At 34.9% G+C, this 20,912-nt stretch overlaps 2 protein-coding genes and 1 long non-coding RNA gene across 7 annotated transcripts in view; 2 read left to right on the top strand and 1 right to left on the bottom strand.

The window, feature by feature from the left end:
• LOC311077606 (uncharacterized protein) overlaps positions 1-20,912 on the top strand; it is a 280,579-nt gene that overhangs the window by 4,266 nt on the left and 255,401 nt on the right. The gene's annotated exons all lie outside the window — the stretch shown is intronic.
• The window catches only part of LOC311077575 (uncharacterized protein), a 39,736-nt gene that overhangs the window by 4,303 nt on the left and 14,521 nt on the right, over positions 1-20,912 (top strand). The window contains exons 1-7 of one of the 4 annotated variants that reach the window (XM_084106107.1): positions 8,707-11,457; positions 11,832-12,297; positions 12,388-12,468; positions 12,684-13,085; positions 13,198-13,302; positions 13,435-13,667; positions 13,754-13,932. In XM_084106107.1, coding sequence (XP_083962233.1) covers positions 12,003-12,297; positions 12,388-12,468; positions 12,684-13,085; positions 13,198-13,302; positions 13,435-13,667; positions 13,754-13,932 — 1,295 coding nt within the window. In that variant the 5' untranslated portion in view covers positions 8,707-11,457; positions 11,832-12,002. Of the gene's footprint in view, positions 1-8,705; positions 12,298-12,387; positions 12,469-12,683; positions 13,086-13,197; positions 13,303-13,434; positions 13,668-13,753; positions 13,933-20,912 lie in introns of those variants that run through there. The other 3 variants (XM_084106109.1, XM_084106106.1, XM_084106108.1) reach the window with 3 other exon arrangements.
• On the bottom strand, positions 148-4,343 carry LOC311077684. 2 transcript variants are annotated; one of them, XR_014604964.1, is made up of 4 exons: positions 4,217-4,343; positions 3,018-3,118; positions 1,918-2,003; positions 148-263 (listed from the first exon to the last, which is right to left on the bottom strand). It is a non-coding gene; the product is annotated as an uncharacterized lncRNA (long non-coding RNA). The 2 variants fall into 2 exon arrangements; XR_014604965.1 differs by lacking the exon at positions 4,217-4,343 and adding an exon at positions 3,786-3,806.

Here is a 20,912-nt window from a genome sequence, read left to right as displayed (position 1 = left end):
TGTATCGCGGTTTTTCGGTTCGGTTCGAATATCGTTACACCCCTAGCCATTTTTCCCAACATTAAAACAAATAATTCAAATTAAGCTTTTATTTCATTTCAAAATATGCAGTACAAATTGAATGTTTAAAACAAAGCAAAACCAAATTAAAATTATACATTAAAAAAAGCCTCTAAAACGATGATGTATAAGGGCGTGTGTGTGTGTATTGTGTGTTTGTGAACGTGTGTTGTCTCAGTCCTCTGTCTCCTTCAGCAGGCATCCTGTTTTGGGATAGAAAAACAATCAAAGATTAGGGCAGTGCAAACACTATCAGTCTATCCTGATAAACTAAAATTTTCTTTCTTTTCTTTCTGGATTTCAGGATTGTATCTGTTAATTTCAAGTGATGACTGGTCTATGTATATTGGCTGTAGCCAAATATATAAACAAGCAGATCCTACAGCATGCCCTCTAGAAGGTTCTAAGGATTACACATTTATTAGTATCTTTGTAGGTTGGTTGGTGTTTTAACGGCATGCCAGCCAAGGTTCCTTGGCATGTAAGAAGTTGAAATGCTATAAAAGAGCAATAAAAAAAACAAAAACAACATATATAAGGTCTTTAAAGTTTCCTTTGGATAAAAACCTTAAAATGGATTTAGTGTCATTGGTATCTTAGCAATACCCAATCCTATGCCCAATTATCAAGCATTTCTGAAGATCTTAATGAGTTGGTTCAGCTGTGTTTGATTAGGGCTGGAGGAGCTGAACTTTGCAGGAAGGTAGATCTTCAGAAACGTGATTGGGCACCCCTGATATGCAGAATAAATTTTCATATCATCCTATCGTCAGCCTGTTCGAGCGGCGATACACGATATTATTGTTTGACTCAGAGTATTCCATTTATTATGTCTGTTGTGATGTAAATAAAGTATTCCAACATGAAATCGGGAAACTTACGGACACATATCTTCTCATGCCGTTACATAGGATTTTGACAGTACTTCTGCACAAGATGAAAACACATTTAAGAAAGATTCAAAGTTTGCGCCCGCGAAAAGCTCGCTCTGTCTGGAGTTTAAAATGGATTAACACGTTTACGTGACCATACATGCATGGTCGGCTTATTAAGCATAATCGCATTAAGAACATGGATGTAAATGTGCTCTTATTCCCTAAAAGTGAAAGCAAAATGGTCCTAACTTTTGGCATCTGTCTCTTCATTAAAGTCTGCGTGAATCGGAAGTTGCAACCGACTTTATTTCAGTGTTGTGACGCATTTCCAAGTGAAACGGAATATTGAACAGAGGGCAGGGTTTTACTTTAGCGCTCCTCCTCTCCATCTCTGCTCATAGCAGACTAACGGTTGGAAGGGAGGGTTAAGGATGTTCAAACCCAACTCGTCAAACAGACGTCATCAGAGAAGGGACGCCATTCCAGGGCGAAAGCAAATTTTCAGATTTTGATTAATGATTACCACGACAAACAATTTGTTTTCTGTGTATTAACTTAAACAGATTAATTGTTCACCTCAAGACAAAGTAATGTGCACTAACAAAGTAAATAGGGTCCATTTTGATTTCATGATATACATTTTCTTTTAAGGCGGTGTTTGAAGCTGCTTTTGATTTTCACAGATGACTGTGTTGCTGTGTTCGGATCTAAAGACTGTTAGCTATTAAGCCTATATATTTTAGTGATATTATTATTATTATTAAGAATTTGTAATTGTATTGTTATTAGTCAGTCATTAAATGTTTTGTGAATATGCTATGGAAACAAAAAATGCTGGCGAACAGCAATGTCATTTTCATCTTGGCTTAAACAACTGTATAAGAGTGATGCATCTCTTTTATAAAAAGCACTATTGAAAATTTGTGAATAGATCACAAAATAGACTGAGGAATAGACTGATGTTGGATCATCTGAAGATTACCTTTCTGCTCGTCTTCTCAGATCTTTTAACTTTTGTGCCATGCAGACCTTGATCTCAGTGCCTCCGTTGTGTCTTTTTGACATGGTCTGTAAAGAAATGAGATTGATCATTTTAAAATTTGAAAACAAGTTTGGAATTAGCTGCCAAAGAGGCCCTAAATAATCCAATAATCTATACTGTGTAAAAAAGATGACAATGATTCGTCAAAAAGTGCAAAAATATTATTTTCATTAGAGTATGACCTCTCTTTAAATTGGAGACGTGAAAAATAACATTTTTGTGTGCTAAAGGAGTCATGAAATGGATAATCAAAATATTCTTGATATTTACACATTTAAGAGGTGAGATTAGAAAATGATCACATTTACAAACATTGGACATTTTTAGCGCAAAACACTTCACAAACTTTATGAACTCCAGGAACAAAATATAAAATACTGAAACGGCATTTAAAGTGTCAACGATTTAAAGTGCCACCGATTTCGATTTTGGCACACTGCAGCAGCTGACCACTAAGGAGCGAATGTACAGTGAAGTGACAACGTGACATTAGGGGTGTCGAAATTAATCGTTTCAACGATGCATCGCGATGCAAACGAGGACGATTCGGTATCGGTATAGTAATAGACCATAACCAATTATAATGTACTGACACTTTTCTGACGTCATTTGTTGCGTACGTGCTTTGTCGTGGTAGCACTGAGGGAGGCGAGACGCGAGTGTAAACGCAGCCATAGTGTACCTTTAATTAAAGTTGTATATTATTTCCATGAGGATAAAGATGTTTATGTCAGTGAGTGGTCAGTGTGAAACAAAGCAAAGGCGATACATGTATGAATGATCAAATTAAAATTGTTCACCCAAACATCTAAATTTTGTCATCACTTACTCACCCTCAAGCTTTTCCAAACCTCTTGTTTGTTTAACAGAAGAAAGAAACTCATACAGGTTTGTAACAACTTGAGGGTGAATTTTTGGGTGCACATTTCTTGAAATTACCACCACAAAACCAGTAATTTTGATCACAAAACTCACTAGGAGAAGAAAAAAAATAATGGCAAAATGCAGTACAGGTGGAACTGTAAAATTGAAATGCTTACCCTCTTGCATTTGAAAGTTTAATTTTCGTAAACGCCTTATCTCCTTTTCCTTGGTTTTTCAGCCTCTCCTCAAGCTCCTTTACATCATTTTTGTAGTCTCTCTATAAGTGTTGAAAGAGGAGAGGTAGGCTATACAAGAGAAAGAAAATAGAGAAAGCCACTTGAAGTGCTGAAGAACTTTCTAGAATCTTGTAATTATGAAAATATATCTTTTATCTGTTGCTCAGGTAGAGACAACTAATGAATTGTGTTTTGTTTTCTCTCACCATGTACTGCCTATTTGGTGACATATGTATGAAAAATACACTTTTGCCAAATACTCCCTTCTTCAGTTACAAATTGTTCGCAATGCATCAAAACAGATCCTTTTTTAAAGCTGCCGTCGGCAACTTTTTTTTGATCATATTCAGTGAAATCGACACTATAATCCGACAGAACAACATAAATAAATTGGTTTTAGAAAAAAACCCGAGCTTCTAACTCCACCTGGAGCGTGTTATTTGTTTTGCAAAAATCCACCGCTCCCGTCTCATCGGGTCCAATCAGCGCAGGGGGGTGTGAGATCTGACTGTCAATCACAGTTCGTGCACACGCCACAGATCCCCTCTCCCTCACGCAGACGCGCACATTACAATATCACATGCACACGACACGCCTGAAGTTCGCCTGAAGATTGTAGGAAGCGTGATGGCGGAGAGAAAATCTACTAACAAGCTTCCAATTCCTCTGTTATTGCTATCTATGGATAGATTAGCCAGGGCAGCCTACCTCCGAGTCCATGGTGTTGATCGATGCTGAAGAGACGCGCGCGTTCACAGAAAATCAGGTACACATGCACTGACGATGGGCGGGTGCTCGTTGGTAGTGGGGGAGGGGCATGAGAGTTGTAAACATTCAAAATTTTGGCTAAGTCCACTCAATCTGCCAGACTTGCCGACTGCAGCTTTAAATCCTGGAGTTTGTCTACTATGTTTGCGTTTTTTTTTGCGTTTTAAAAGTTAATAATATATTTGTTTCAAATGTACAGTTTGCAAAAGGGCATGTTACAGTCTCATGTTGCTTTAGATGGCTTGCAAGATGGCTAAACTATGTATTTTCCTCACAGATGTCACTGAACTCACAAACTGAACAACTGAATGTAGAAAACTCTCTTGCTTTTTTTTCAGAGTGAAATCTTGCCAGATGAGTCTTTAACGCACCTTTGGTTTTGAATGTATGTAAATGCAGTGAAGTGTTCTGGTCACGTGCCAGTGTTTCAGTAGATATTGCTGTAGAAGAATTGACTGGCTTTTGTTAGAAAACTTGCAATGACGACAGAGCATCACTTTGGCCACACCCTGATGGAGAAATAAAAGTACAATTGATCACAAAATAATAATAATAATAATTTGACGCTTATAAAATAATGTAACATAACTATATTAGTTAGGCCTGTTTCCTTAAATTTGTGATGAAACCGGAGTTGCAACCAGTTTTACACCATATTTTAACGTATTTATAATTGAAATATACTTAGGCTATACAATACAAAGTGTTTCAAAAATTGAAGAACTCTAATCCAAGATTATGTGATCACTAATATAAATCACTTGCCACCAGTGCACGAATTTGAGTACACAAAATAATAGTATCAGCTGATTCACGACCTAGGAAGCTTATTGAGGCACCCACTGATAACGGCCTTGTGAAATGCCGTCCTCAAGAGGTCAAAATGCTGTTTCAAATTGAGCGCCATTTTATCGTAGATATTCAGGTTTATGTCTGTCTCTTCACGGGACAATTGCAAAAGTTTACACAATCTTAACAGCATTCATCACCCTCACGTTACTCTAAAATAGCATATCAATGTGTTTAACATTACACGTTTAATAGATTTCAGCATTACTCGCATCCATAAAAGTTAGTTAACATGACATGGGCTAACGTTATAATGAGAAAGACCGCGTTCTCTTCATATCAACTCTTCAGTCTTCACGTTACGGAAACACAAAAATATCATATAACATAGCGAAACTAAACATATTACACATTATAGTAAAACATTTTACAATGTTTTATGAATTAAACGAGGTAATATACCACCCTAAGCTAAAAGTACGTTATATGGGGGCTTCCCCTCGAGATAGGCCTAACGTTTATAACGGTTTTAAATGTAAACAGTAAACACAACGTACGCTTGTAAATATCCACACAAAAACAACGAATATGTTTACGTTGTACGAATATGTTGTAACTGTTATATTAATATAAGTTTTTGTCGATAAACTTGAACATATTATAAAATTTAACATATTCCGTGCCGAGTGAACTTGACGTAACGTTACACTTAATTTTCTCTCGGACATAACTTATAAAATATTTCTAAATACCAATCACAAATAGGTCTCAGGACGCAACAACACAAAAAACATCGAATATGTTTTACATTTTTGTCGTTATTAGGTCTAAAATTGATCATTTATTCAGTGGCACTTACCAGAAGTTAAGTATGACTTTGACAAAATGTCTCCAGCAGCAGTACCGCAGCCGAGCCGGCGAGTAGGCCGCTGCCTTGTAAAACCTGCAAAGTCAAATGAGCTGTATCCATCCGCGAAGTCAAATGAGCCATAATCCAGATCCTTCCATGTAGCGATGCGCTTTAATTTTGTTGTATTTATTCCCAAAAATAGACGGCTTAAATTAAATATTTAAAAAATAAAGGTTTTATATATTAAAGTTTTGTGGCCATCCGCTCTCATAATGCAGAAATATTGATAAACATTGATAAATGTTGTTTTGATATTATAACATTTTATTTATTATATATTAATTTTAACAACAAAACAAAAAATATGCTATATTTTATTAAAATATTTTATAGCATAGCTGGCCTTAATACTTTTAGCAAATATTGGCTAGATTTGTGTTTATTAGTCCAGTCAACATTAGCCATTCTAAAGTTGACTGGACTTGAAAATATCCCTTCCTTTTTTTAAATCTATTTTTGCAGACTTAATATAATATGTCTTAACTAATCCCAAGCATGAATATTAACTTAAATATTTTTGCTCTTCCAACATTTTATTAATTAGTGTTTTTACAGTAGGCGATAGATAGATAGATAGATAGATAGATAGATAGATAGATAGATAGATGTGTGTATGTATGTATGTATATATATATATATATATATATATATATATATATATATATATATATATATATATAATTTTTTTTTTTTTTTTTTTTTTTTTTTTATTATTATTATTATTATTATTATTATAATATATTTTTTTTATATATTTTTTTTTTATATGAACTTCACAATAATTTTCATCTTAATCAATATTAGTGCCACTGCATAGCTCTGCTTATGGGGATGAATGAAACATCAACATCGCGTAAGTTGTGTTTGGGGAGTTGTCCATTAACATATAACATTTTAATTATGAACTAGATTCAAAAGATCCGAGTCAGTAAAATTATCTGAACTTCCCATTACAATGAAGCTGAAAATGTGCAGTATTTGTGACGTGGCAACATGATTCACATGTTAAAAATTAACATGTGTTTTCCACATGTGCCACATGCTCCATTATGTTCACATGTGGTGACATGTTGTTCACATGAGAACACATGTGATCACATGAGGTCACATGTAATCACATGTGGAAAACGTGAAATTCATGTGTTTTTTCTGTAAGGGCACATTGTACAATACTAGTTCCCGACAATTCCCAACCCTCACTGATATACAATTAGTTAAAACAAGTATCTGAATAAATGCAATCTGTTATTTTGGGCCGAAATCTAGGCTGAGATGGGAGAAGTGAAATCAGAAAGTGTTTTGTGTGTGTATGTGTGATAAAAGTCATGCATTTAGAGAGCATGCTAAACACCATGTAACAATGATTTTGGTATAAAATCATATCAATAATAAAAGTATTATTACAATGTTTATTTTAACAAATAGTCTAATTTTCTACCATATACAATTAGCAGCTAGCTAACAACAATAGTTTCAGTTGTTATAGATCAGATCAGTTGTTTTAACCAGTCATTAAAATGAATTAGTTCAAAGGAATCACAGTAGCAGTTTTAACATTAAGTGACATGGCATCTGACGCACAGAAGCCAATGGCATATGTCACTATGCGTATTGGCACATCCGGTCTTCATTGGCATGGGCCAGTGGATAGTGGCATACACTGACATCGCGACACACTGACACTGACATGACACCTGACTGACACCGAGTCGCGGAACATGTCACCGTGTTGCGACACCTCTAGTAGTGACTGACAGATTAATCGAACACCTATAGCCTACTGATGTAATTGTGGCACAAAATCCTAAATAAATAGCCTAATTTTTTAATATTTAAAATATCAATTAAACGAATTAAAATGCATTAATATTTTTTCAAACGTGTTATTTGTGTCACGCCTGTATTTTATTGCCATGTGCCTCTGAATGTTGTGTAATACCTGTGCTAGGCTACTTTATGTTGTTTATCTCGCAAAGTCACAAACCGGCCCCCTTCTATCATGGGTCACTACGAATAACGTAACAGTCATGTCCATTACTGTAAACCTTTATTTTTGCGTGATGCTGCACAGATGCACGCCAGTAGGTGTCAGAATAAGTGAGTGTAACACTGGCCAGCGCAAGATTCTTATCTGTATATCTACCAAAACTGCTAATGAAATGCCAAGTAACAATAACCCAGTCTCACAGACAAACATCAATCAATGCAAGTGTAACTCCTTATGAAAAAAACATTTAGATATTCTTCTGTGACGGTGTAATGGAATTAACCTATCATCCGTTACAGAACGGTACACAATTACCCAACCAATTCAACATTAAAAAAATGATTTATTTTTAGTCTTAGGTCTGTCTTAACTCTTTTAGTTTTTTCTTTCTTTTTTTTTCCAACAAAAACAATGTCAAAAGAAATTAGAACATATTTTTCACTGAATCATAATGAATCATAATGAAACAAATAATTTCATCAACACTGTGATAAATGTAATATCAATTTCATCAGTTTTAAACATTTCATGTATTGAGGCCCACAAAATAAAATAAAACAACAAAGGTCTTTGGTTTAATTTATATCACGTAAAAGCAATAACTTAATGCGAGTAAACTTTTCTAACAGTTCGCAAACAAACCACCTCAGAAATGTTAGTGTTCGTTAGTGAGTGGTTAAGTGTGTGGGTATGTGTATGTATGTGCGTAGATGATCACAGTTTGTAGCGTCTTTTCTGTGGGTGGGGGTGAGTGAATGAATAGTTTGTAAGAGGAAGAGTGGTGTACTGTCCCAGTCCTACCTGGAGTCAGACACTCAGTATCTTGATCTCACAGTCCACAATGAAAAAGGGTAACTCACTCACAGCGCTGTAACGTTCAGCTCGTGCTCAGCCCAGGCACCTCTGATAACGTGTCTTTCAGGAAAAGCAATAGCGATAATCCAGACACTCTTTCACAGTGCAGCCAGCAGTTACTTAGGAACACAGCAATCTTCCGTCAAGTTTGGTCTTTTTCAGCAGCGATGAACAAATCATAATCACGATTATTTTGGTCAGTATTGAAAATCACGATTATGTAACACGATTATTTCACATGATTTTGGGAACGTGTTGCATTTTAAAAAGACACGGTAACACTTTACAATAATGTTAATTAGTTAACATTAGTTAATGTATTAACTAACATGAACTAACAATGAGAAATAAATTTGTTACAGTATTTATTAATCTTTTTTAATGCTAGTTAATAAAAATACAGCTGTTCATTGTTTGTTCATGTTAGTTCACAGTGCATTAACTAATGTTAACAAATACAACCTTTCATTTTAATAACGTATTAGTAAATGGTGAAATTAATTTTAGATTAGTATAAGATTAGTAAATTCTGTAGAAGTATTGTTCATTATTAGTTAATCTTAACAAAGGTAGTTAACTAATGCTAATTAATGAACCTTATTGTAAAGTGTTACCAAAGACACCTTTCAACAATTCTTAAAAAAATCGAAATTTGAACATTGATTGTACTTTTTGAACTATTAAAATAAATAATATAACAGATAATACTTCACTGAGTATTTTAATAATTCCCGCAGGTCTACCACTTATAATGCGGGAAATTCCCCCGCAAACATTGATTCACTTTAGCATGTAGATTGTATGAGTAGCCTAAATGAATCCACACAGATTATAAAATAAAATCAATAATTTTAAAACTTTCTCCAAGATGCAATTCCACAAACCGCGTGATATTCAGCGGTGATGCGTCTTCTCTCTCTCTCTCTCTCTCTCTCTCTCTCTCTCTCTCTCTCTCTCTCTCTCTCTCTCTCTCTCTCTCTCTCTCTCTCTCTCAAAATGCGCTGGACAAGGCAAGCGTCGAAACTACACATTCGCGTTTAGGAGTCGGGACATGATGGAATTGTCACTTGTACAATCGGCCCAGCATTGCATCGTAACTAAAGTTTATTATTTTCACTTCTTTTTAAGTTTTATCAGTTTAAACATTCAAGCTGAGAGAGTTTATGGCATCGGGAGGGGCGGATGTGCGCGTGCGCGCGTCATTCAGAACACAAGACAAAATTAGAGCATTCTTTCAAAACAGAACATGGCAAAATAATCGTTAAATTATACTATTTTGGTGATCGTTGGGAGCAAAAATCGAAATTGAAATCGAAATTCAATTAATTGCACAGCCCTAGTTTCTTATACTGCCGAGTTGATGGCAAACCTAAATTCAGGTAGATATTGGTCCCATCGCTTATGATTTTCATCTACATAGGCAGCCATCATACCTTTGAGGGTTCGATTGATTCTCTCTGTCATGTTCGTCTGCGGGTGATAAGTAGTAGTCAGCTTTGGCATTATGTTCCAGCTTTCACATAATTCTTTGAATACTAGGGCTGGGGACCGAGTTCGATACTTTTTAGGTACCGACCGAATTGCCTCGATACTATCGAGTATTGAAAAATGACTTGTTTTTCGGTACCAGATTTTGATACCTAAGGGGTTAACTCGTCAACGTCAGTGCTCAAACAAATACATATGAAATGCAGAGACTGTCCTCCTACAAAAAACGACCATCAAGGTCGTATGTGCAAGCAGCTTATTACGACCTATACTTACGTTTTAAAGTTAACCGCCCTCTAGCGCTCCTTTTAATAATGACGGTGTCGTGTGTAATGAAATGGCGTTTGACCGTCATTACCAATCAAAATAGTATTTGTTTTATTTTTGCATTTACTTGAGGTTTATACAGAAAACTGAGATGTGTAGGCCTAAATTTATTTAGGCTATATAATTTTATGTATTTGATGTGCTTTTCTTCTTCAAAAAACCGTATTGGAAAGTAAAGGACCACATCAAAATAATTAAACTATTATCCTTTTTTTTTTTTTAAATAACTTAAGATAAACCTTTTGTAACAACAAAGTAAAAAAAAACGATGATTTAAAAAAAAACACCACAGATGATAAAACCGTGACATATAGTGATTTTAAAACATTTTCAGCATTTTTATATTGATTTTTTTTTCAGTTCAGCTAAAGTTTTTAACATATCATCATTTGACCACATTCGTGTGGCGCTGAATAAAAAAATAAAAAATCAATGAACCAAAAGGAGGAAGAAGAAGAAGAAGAAGAAGAAGAAGGCGAAGCCAGGTTTTTTCCTGACAGTCCCAGGTAAGGTGTGAATTTTAAGTATGCTGTTGTTTTTTTTATATTTATAAGTAGTTGTATGTGTTTTTTGTAATTTATGTGGAACTAAATGAGTGCATTTTGACGTCTGGGTTACAAATCAGTTGCGATTGCCATTTTACTCTTTAAGAAAGTAACTGTTAACGTTACGTTATTTCATTGCGACCTACTAAGTTAGCTAACGTTAGCTTCATCGCTAGCAGCATGTTGCTATTTCACCATAGATATAAACACAATGTATATATCTATGGCTATTTCACATGCATAATCTGCAATTTCTGTCATATTGACTAATAATTTCAGCCTAATGTATCCAAAACTGTAACGTTAAATGTTTTCTCTTAGAGAAAAAGGTAGTTTCAGCATTATACAAATAAATAGTATGAGGTCACAACAGTTTTACAGCTAGCTGCTATCCAAATGATTTAAATTCAGGGTATCAATTCAGCTTGGTATATAACATTTTAAAGAATTAAAAAAATGCAGTAATGGCAAAATCGGTTGACGGAATCAATTGTTCATTGTACAGTCATTGTTATTGCCTATTTTAGGTTATAGCCACAAGTCAAGTAACCTTTATTTATATATTGCTTTTTATAATACAGATTGTTTAAAAAAAAAAAAACATATTAATTTAGTTTATTTATATAGCCGCTCTGGAGAAAACAGTGATGCCATTATCCAGATCAGTTCAGTTCTCATAATGGTGCCAATGCAGGCAGATCAATAATATTGGTGAATATTAAGTGCCCCCACTTCACATGCAAAATAAAATTTATTTAATAATACCCACTAGTGCAGTGGTTCTCAAACCTGTCCTGGCACACCCAACACTGCACGTTTGCTTTCTCTCCCTAATCAAACTCACCTGACTCATCAGCTCATTATTACATGGGTTAATGAGCTGATGAGTCAGGTGAGTCAGGTGTGTTTGATTAGGGAGAGAAAGAAAACGTGCAGTGTTGGGGGTACGCCAAGACAGGTTTGAGAACCACTGCACTAGTGCATTCAGATTTATAGGCACGCACAGGTTGACAAGGACCAGTCCGTGCCCACTCTTACAGAGCCCTGGTTTCTTTTGTCTAATCATCTCATCTGTTTGTTTTCAGGCTTTTGTACCCATCCTTTATCACTGAAATATTTTACAAATCAATCGGTTCTTTTAAGAGCCAGTTTCTTTTTCCTCCTCTCTCTCTATTTCTCGCTTTCCTGTTTTTTTTTTTTGTTTTTTTATGTTTTTAATTTATCCTTCAATTATTTCTATTTAAAAACATCTACAAATGGCATCAGAGTCATTACAACAATTTAATGAATGGCTGGAAGCAGCAAATACCATGGCTGATGAGTTGGAAACCCAAAAAGTAAAATATTTCATTATTTCGCTATCATGTTATTTACCTAAATTTAAAAGAAAACGCCTCTGCAAACGCTTCCCCAAAATTTATCATTTAGTTTTTACTTACAGACTAAAAAGAAAAGGGAAAAAAAAGGGAACTGAAGTCTCCAATGTTTCCTGGAGGAAGAGAGACCAGCATGGGTACATCCTACCACAACGTGTTCAGAAGAAACGATCTGGTCAGTAAAATATACTGCATACTGTTGTTCACAAGTGTCTAAGCTTTTGGTCAGTAGTGATGTTTTCTATATCATTACGTGTGTTTGCAGTTAAACCTGCCGGCACTAGGGAGATCTCAGAGGTTGAGGAGGTGCAAATGAATGATATTCCGCAAGAGGTACCAAGTCTTGGTAAGCATATTGAATTGAAAGCCTAAATAATTTCAGCTTTTCTATTTAAATTTAAGATGTCACATATAGGTAACTATTAAAGTATGTAATTCCCATTCCTATCATGCATATGAAGTGACAAAACCATATAAGAAATTGCTAATTTGCTTTATTAAAATGCATTATTGCAACTGGCTTTTTCCTTATTATTATCATTTTATTTTTTATTAATTTAGATCAAAATCTTCAGAGGCTAAAACACCTGTTAACTTCTGTCGCTGTCTCTGCATCAGTGGAAGTAGAAGAGACACCCACCATGTCTGCATGGACCAAAAGACAGGTCATCTCTGAAAAGAAATTCAGGGCTGCAATGCCAGAGATCTTGAATTGCATGTTGGCTGCAGAGACAGTAACCCAGCATTGCTGTCAACAATGCAAAACTGTTGATGCTGTTGTCCGATGCCTAGACTGTGTTCCCTCAGGAAATCAGTTTTTCTGTTCATCATGTGACATCGAGATCCACAGAAAAAATGTTTTCCATGATAGGGAAGCGATGTTTGATGGTTTTTTAAAACCTATTCCACCAACATCCGTAGTGGTGGTTGATGAAAGGGGCCAATATCAACTCAGTGAACAAGGTATGTTCATATAATGTAGTAGGTGCCCTCTGCAGTTTCCTTTTATTTAATTTTTTTTACTTAAATGTGTAGGCATTACTGATATTACTTTCTGAAATTTGATTTACTGCAGTGTGTATGCTTCCAATTCCTCCACCAATGCAAATCTGTTCCTGTGGTCCAAACCAAGACTTCATAATTATCCCAGGAAAGCAGACTGTATTGGTGACTATCAACGGTATGTTTTGTCACTTCCTTCTACCTTTTTATATCCGACCAGATGAAGTCAAGCATAATAATGGCTTACTATATTATTTTGTCCTGTGCTGTACTAATACAGGTCAAATAGTAAACACATGTTTGTTTTAAGGTCCATACCACCTGTGTCTGCCTTGTATAAGCTGTCCACTTTGCTCTTCCAAATGGACTCCTGGGATTAGTGACTTGCTTCAATACAGATACTGGCCAGCAACCACCAGCTGCCAAATGCTGTTTAAGTTTGATCTGTTCACATCATTTAATGAGATGAAATTAGCCAGCCCAGCTTTATCCCAACAAGCATTTCTCAGAATGCTTGAACATCGATGTCTTTGCACTGGTCGGGTAAGGGCTGTTTTCATTTCCAAAGTGTTTGAATTCCAGACTTTAAAATCTTTTATTAACCAAAATAATGCCATCCTTCTTTCCAGACGGGTAGTATTTGCGGTGATACCTTCCACAGAGTCTTTCGAGAGTTTGCCTTCTGCAATTTTAAGAAAGAAGATCTGTGCCTGATGGAGCCCTTTAAATGCCCAGCATGTACACCAGACATGCTTGCTATATCTGCAGACGGTAATAGAAAACATTACCGGTTCAAGAAGTCCAAAGGGTAAGTGAAGTGGATTTTATTTTTTTTATTTTTTTTTTGGATATAGGGTGGTGCAGTGGTCTTTTTGTGTCCATGCTGCATCTCACCTGTCACCCAGTGCTAGATGTGATGGGCTCTAGACCCCCCATGCCATGACCAAAGGAAAAGCAAGTATAGCTATTGGTTGGATGGACTGATAGTTATTTATAGAGAAACTATACTTCACCTTATTGCTGTAAAAAATAACAATCATTTTGTGACATCTAAACATTTCTTCAACATAATATTTTTTGGCTTATTATTATTATTATTATTATTATATAATTATACTTTTATTTGAAATTCATGGAAAGTAACAAAATGTGTCAAATGTGTGATTGCTTCACATTTAAACGTAAATGCTTTTACAATTTAAACGTAAATGCTTTTACAATTTAAAAAGTGTTTTGAAAGATATAGCACTGTTTTAAACAAGCTTATGATATTACAGTTCTATGAAAGCAACCTGGTAAATTGTTCAGGAACTTTGTCTCCCTTCTGTAGCCTGAAGACACAAACAAAAATAACGTTATTTATTTCTGTACTTTAAACAGTATGTTTTTTATTTCTTACACAAGTTAATGCCAAATTACAGTATTAATTTCCACAGGACAAATACTCTAAACACAGTGTTCAAGATCAAATGTAATTCATACAGACTTTGAGAAAATGTAATTCATACAGTTTGTCACGTTTATGGTTAATTGTCAGAGAGAGTGTAGAGGGATACAAACTGTCACTTTGAGTGATTTATGACCCTCTAAGCCCCGCCCCCTTTTTGACCGTGGGAATTTCCCACGCAAGCTCCTCCCACTTATGGGCTGTACAGTATACCGTGGGAAAATCGGACTTGTGGCACGCCTCCTTATGGGTTGAACATCTGAAGCGTAGGAAAATCTCCCATGCTCAGTAGTTCTAAACAGGTGTATATTAAAAACTTTTTAAGAAATGTACAATAAAGACATAGCCAGAGATGAGATCAGTGTTTTTTATTTATTAAAGAAGACAGATGTACATTTAAAACATCAATGAAATAAGTTAAAATTGCATTTTTCTCTAAAAAGAGTTATTTCAAGATGTTATTTCAAGATGTTAAAACATTAAAACAACTTTTTCATTTACAAAAAGATCATTTTTCTCTAAAAAGAGTTATTAAAAAATGAGTTAGTATTATTTCAAGATGTTAAAACATTAAAACAACTTTTTTCATTTACAAAAAGATCATTTTTAAAATGTTAACTTAAGCATTTAACTTTCACATAGTATTTTGTAAAACTTTTACATAAAACACAGTCATTGTTAAAAAGCCTTGCGTTTTTTTTTACATACCCAGTTGTTAAAGACTCAGGGTTTAAAGACAAAAGTGTTTTCCTTGTGTAATTTTTCTGGAGCAAAGTGAAAAAATGTCCACACACGCCGAACATTTGTCAGGACTGAGAGTGTGTGAAGGCTGCAGAGAGACACAGTCAGACTCCGCCTCTACCCCCACCCACAACAGATGTCACCCGTGGAAATTCCCACAGTCCCTTCAAGCTCCCAAATAGAAAAAGCGACCGGTCAGCTCGATGTCCGAGCTCGAAATGACCAAAGAATCAGGCTGCAACGGCTCGAAGAGACCACACCCCTAGCACACCCCTCTCAAAACTGAGTGGTCAATTTCGATTTAAGGGTGTGTGTAAAAAATGACATCACTCACGGGAATCCCCCTCCCACAGCGTCAGAGTCACATGAGCTGTTTAAAAAGGAGCGCAAACAGGACACGAGATACTTGTGGTATTATTCAAGTAGAACACTATGGCTACGTCCGACCCCAAAACTCCTGAAACACTGATGAAGCTATGGAGGATTCGACCTTAGCGCCGAGAAAAAAACCCCCCATAGTTACCAGGACCTGTTTAACGCGATTTCTTCATGAGCCGGCGGATCGTGTGGAATATACGTTTCACTTGTCTGAAGGACGCGCGTGTATATGTTTATGACAAAATCAACAGAGAAGTCAGACCAGTTAACTTAGATAACGAACGATTCACCACAAATTCAACGGAGGACCCTGATTGGATTTTATTTTATACAGAGTATGGAGAGATTTAAAAAGATGATGGAAGTGAACCGGTTTTCATAGCAGAGTGGGCTGGATTAACCACGGGTACAAGATAGCCTACCGACTTCTTGCGGATTATATAAAAAAAAAACACCCAGAGGATTACGTTTAGGCTACATACTTTGCAGTGATTTTGGAATGGATGTACCCGAATGTTCGTGACCTATTTCTGAGGATGAGCATTTAAAATAGCCTACTACGATTTAATTCAAAGGAAGGTTTACCTGTGTTGGAACAGATTTTTTCTAAAATCACGTAGCTTTTTTTAAATGGAACGACGCATTTGGATCTGCTGACGGATACGCACCAATAGGATTACCGGCTGCAACGAATGGATACCGACAGAAAAGCATCGATTGGCTGAATATATTTTGTGATTATTTAATCCTTTCTATGTAAAGTATTTTGAATTGCCAGTGTATAAAATGTGCTATATTAAAAAAATGTGCTATATTAATAAACATGCTATGCCTTGCTTCGCCTATGTCACAGGATAAATTATGTTTGATTCACAACTCTATGCTCTCATACAGGCTAGAACTGGCTCACACTCACACAAACACCCCACCCCACCACTCCCCACCACTTTTGGCCTGAGCCCTCCAACGTGGGAAAATTCCCGGTCCATATTTAAAGTTGTACTTTTCACAATCACATACACAAAAGACATTAAAACAATGTTTATCACTAAAATACAAAGGGTGGTAAACACACATTTGTAAAATGTTAAAAAAAGTTTGAATTGCAAACATGTTCTAGAATTAATACATCTAAAACAACATGTATTAAAATTATATAGAGCAAATATTTCTATTTTCTAACATACATTTGAAGAAAAGTTGTACTTTCACAATTACATAGTGTTTGAAGTCATTAAAACATTGTATCAATTTAAAATACACGTATTTAGCGTTCATACATTTGTAAAATGTTAAAACGTTAAAAACAACGTGCTTTAAACTCTTAAAAAAGTGAAGCAATGTAGGCCTATTGGGTAACAGATCAGCGAGTTGTTTTTAATTAAATACAAGTTTTGTTTTCCATATATATTTAAAACTTTTTAAAAACACTGTATAAAGTTAAAATGCAATGGTTTAGTATTCGTACATTTTACAACGTTATCTGAAAAAAGTTAGAATGTGGTCCTTCACATACAGATTTAAAAAAAAACGTTCAAAACAACATCAACTAAAATACAACATGCTGCTAAGTTTTGTTTAGTTTAAGTTCCGTGATACATCAGTCATCGACAGTAGAAACACGAATGAGTATAGATCATGTGTGAAGCCGAGTCTCCGCCCACCTATCACTAGATTTATTTATAATTAGGCTACACTAAATAACATTTATAAAAATAATAGTTGTTTAAAAAAATAAAAACTCATGTTTTAGTTAGTTTTGGACTTTTAGTGAAGTTAACAAATATGCACTAACTTACTGATTTATTCACCCTTCGACAGGATAATCCACACGGAGAAATCTGATCATTGTTTGAGAATGCGTTTTGGAGTAAAACATAATGAATCTGTTCAAAACTATGTGCTTTAAACTTTAAAACCGGGAAACGTAAGCGGTAGGCAAACAGTTTTTTTCACAGACATGTAACACTCTCACATACAACTTTAATAACTTTTTAAAATGATACACACCTTTAAAATACAAAGGTGTATATGCCAGTATAAAAAGTTATCATAATAATGTAAAACAAGTTACATTATTTTGTTTTTTAAAAAACAACAACTTAAAAACAAAAAAGTCAACGTTAAATCATTTAAAACAAGTTATAGAATGTCTTTCACGAACGACTTTTAAAGATAGCCTACCAGAAAAATGGAAAATTATGTTTTTTTAAGCAATGTTTCAAACGTGAGACATATCAAACAACAACAGTTAAAAAATAGTTTTTAAGTAAAACTTTTTAACAATACGATTTGCTGCTAAGTTTTGTTTAGTTTTTAGCTAAAATATCTCTTCGCGCTCCGAAAGCACAACACGAATAAGAAATAGACTGGCCTGTGAAGCGAGTCTCCGCCCATCTAACACTCACCCCAACGCATGAGAATTCACGTGTGCAGAGGTAGCTACACATTTAAATGGTGGTAAATGGTTAAACATAACAACTCTAGGTGCACGAGCCGTCAGTCGTCAACATGCGTGGGGTTTCATTCGTATAAAAGTACACAAATAAACACCCAACTCTGTTCACAAAGTGAAAGAGGCAAATAATAGGAAGAGACCAAAAGTCGGTAGAGCGTTATATCTCTTCTGCACAGCTCACGCATCTCATACGGACATACCTTCTACGTACAGTTGTCATTCTACCTCAAATTGCCGTAAATCCTCCAAGTGACCGCTACAATGTGTATGCATTAAACATATCATGCAACAGTAGTTAAAATATGTCTCAAACTATTTTTAAAAACATTATTACAACTCTTGCTTTACAAAAACTGGTATTAAAACATGACACAAAATTGTAGATTTAGTTTACAATTTAATACTGTGAAGCTGCTTTGATACAATCTGTATTGTGAAAAGCGCTATATAAATAAAGTTGACTTGACTTGACTTTACCCTTACAGTTTTTCTCAGTTAGTCATATAGTTATTTCTTTTTTATTCTCTATTTTTACAGAACTAAAATCAAGATGCTTCAAAGTAGGCTATGAATTGGAAGTAAATTACCAAAGACACAAACAACTTTGAACATTTATACATCAGTGTGTTGCAAATCAGAATTCTATCTTCTTTAAATAAAGATTCATCTTTATTCATGCTTTAATTTCTTTAAAACAGTCTGATGACATGCAATATTTCTGTGGTTAATTGATTAGTAATGTTGCGAGAGGTTTCCTCATACGAGTAAAAACTCTTTAGATGTGTTTGTGACAAAACATTCTATTCACTTAGTCTTTTTTAAATGTATGGCCAATCCTTTTTTTTTCTTCTGACCAACTACATTTCTTATGAATTACCTGAGACCAGGTTAACAACCACATATAGGGAATGCATGTTGATTACCAAGTTTCAGGCTATGCTTCAACATGTAATTATACCCTATTTTATATGGTTATGGTTCCATGTTGTTTTAATGTTTGTTTGTTTGTTTGTTTGTTTGTTTGTTATTAACTAATACCTTTTTTTAACTAACACTTCAACAGCCTGCACAAATTAAAGAAACGTATGAGCTAAGGATGTTCTCTGACCCCAAATAAACGGGTAATGGAGTGTTCACAATCTACAATATATACAGTTAGATATTCTCCTACTTAGTATGTGTGTGTGTGTGTGTGTTTGTGTGTGAATAGTTCTGCTCAAATCTTTGGGTGTATTTTTACACACCAACATATTTTGTCACACCGTAGTGATGCAAAGTTCCACACTCTTGTAAAACCTATAGACTAACTTGAAAACATCATCTTTATACGGGAATCACACGTGTTCCAAAAACATCCATGCACCGTTTATAATAAAAACACAAAAGTTTGCAAATGATGGTTTCATTACTCCACTAGATTTAGTCATCTCGTTCAGATAGTAGATGACACTGTTCACATCACATCAACTACTACAACAGAATCACATCTGACTATTGCACTGAGAGATGTATAGGGCCTATACATTAAAGGGTGAGACTGTTAAAGTTCCACACTATGGTAAAACCTGTAGATACAATTGCACAAAAGTCAATTCTAGAGGTCAACTGGGTTAAAAGTAAATGTATCATCATGAGCCATTTAAAACAAATACAGAAAAGTCACTATAGTGATCAGTTTTAGCGTTTGAATTGACATTTGACATATTACGCTGTTTACATCTTGTTTTTGTACAGTTTTTTGCAAAAAGTCTATAGTCACAGAGCGTGGTCAAACATGTTCATATAGGAATGTATGAAAAACATGAACAAATATTGCATAAAGAGAATTAAATGACGGGCCTTCTAGTATGAGAGTGTTTAAGACTAAACAAATCATATTTATTTTAGAACATCTTTCTGCTATGTCTACGAAACATTGATGTGAAAGATGACTATTACACTTTAAACTCGTCTAACTATTACACTTATTTTGTGTGTGTGTGTCACTAAACAACATGGTTAAGCTAATGAATTACAGTTGATACGTGGTATTTTTACGTGAAAGGAGGGAAAGGAATATTTAACATATAAAAATAAAAAATATTTTAACCTATCGTCAATTTCAATTGTTAGATAAATCATCTAACAATCAACAGTTATATGTGAAACAATTAGAGTTGGTTAGAATAAGTCGCATTAGAGCAGGATCCTTGTTTAGTATTGAACATTGTACGGTAGCGCATGTTTAACAGCGCTATTGTTCTCGGCCTCATCAAAGTTCACACAGTTTTCACCGGAGCATACCGGCTCAAACAAGACCAAGTATTAGCACCTAACATTTTGGACACCTTTGTTTTTAGGCATCTTTGCATTTCTTCTGAAACACCCTGTTTTGAAACTGTTTAACAATTTTTAACATCACTAGCGTAACACTTATCGTATTGTCGAGTATGATTGTAATGTTTTGTAGGCCTATGGCGTTTTCTTTACACTTTCCCCCGGATATCTGTTTCCTACAGTTAACTGTAATGTTAGTGAACTCTAGGTCTTCTCTTTGTTCATATACGACAATATTCACATGAATGACTTGATTTGATAAAATTATGGTTTAAACCATCATCTTAACGTGAGACATTTAAATTATATTATTATAGGCTACCGTCCTAGTTTTTAAATAGTGCTAAAATGTATATTTTACATTTTAACCCTTTATGCGGATATAGAATGCCGCACAAGGTTCTCTGACATATCTTATCGTGTAAAACACCTATGTAGATCTAACTAT

Source organism: Abramis brama, assembly GCF_963993115.1.
Source record: "Abramis brama genome assembly, chromosome: 1".
NCBI classification, from domain to species: Eukaryota; Metazoa; Chordata; class Actinopteri; order Cypriniformes; family Leuciscidae; genus Abramis; species Abramis brama.
This window is presented reverse-complemented; position numbering and strand designations above follow the sequence as displayed.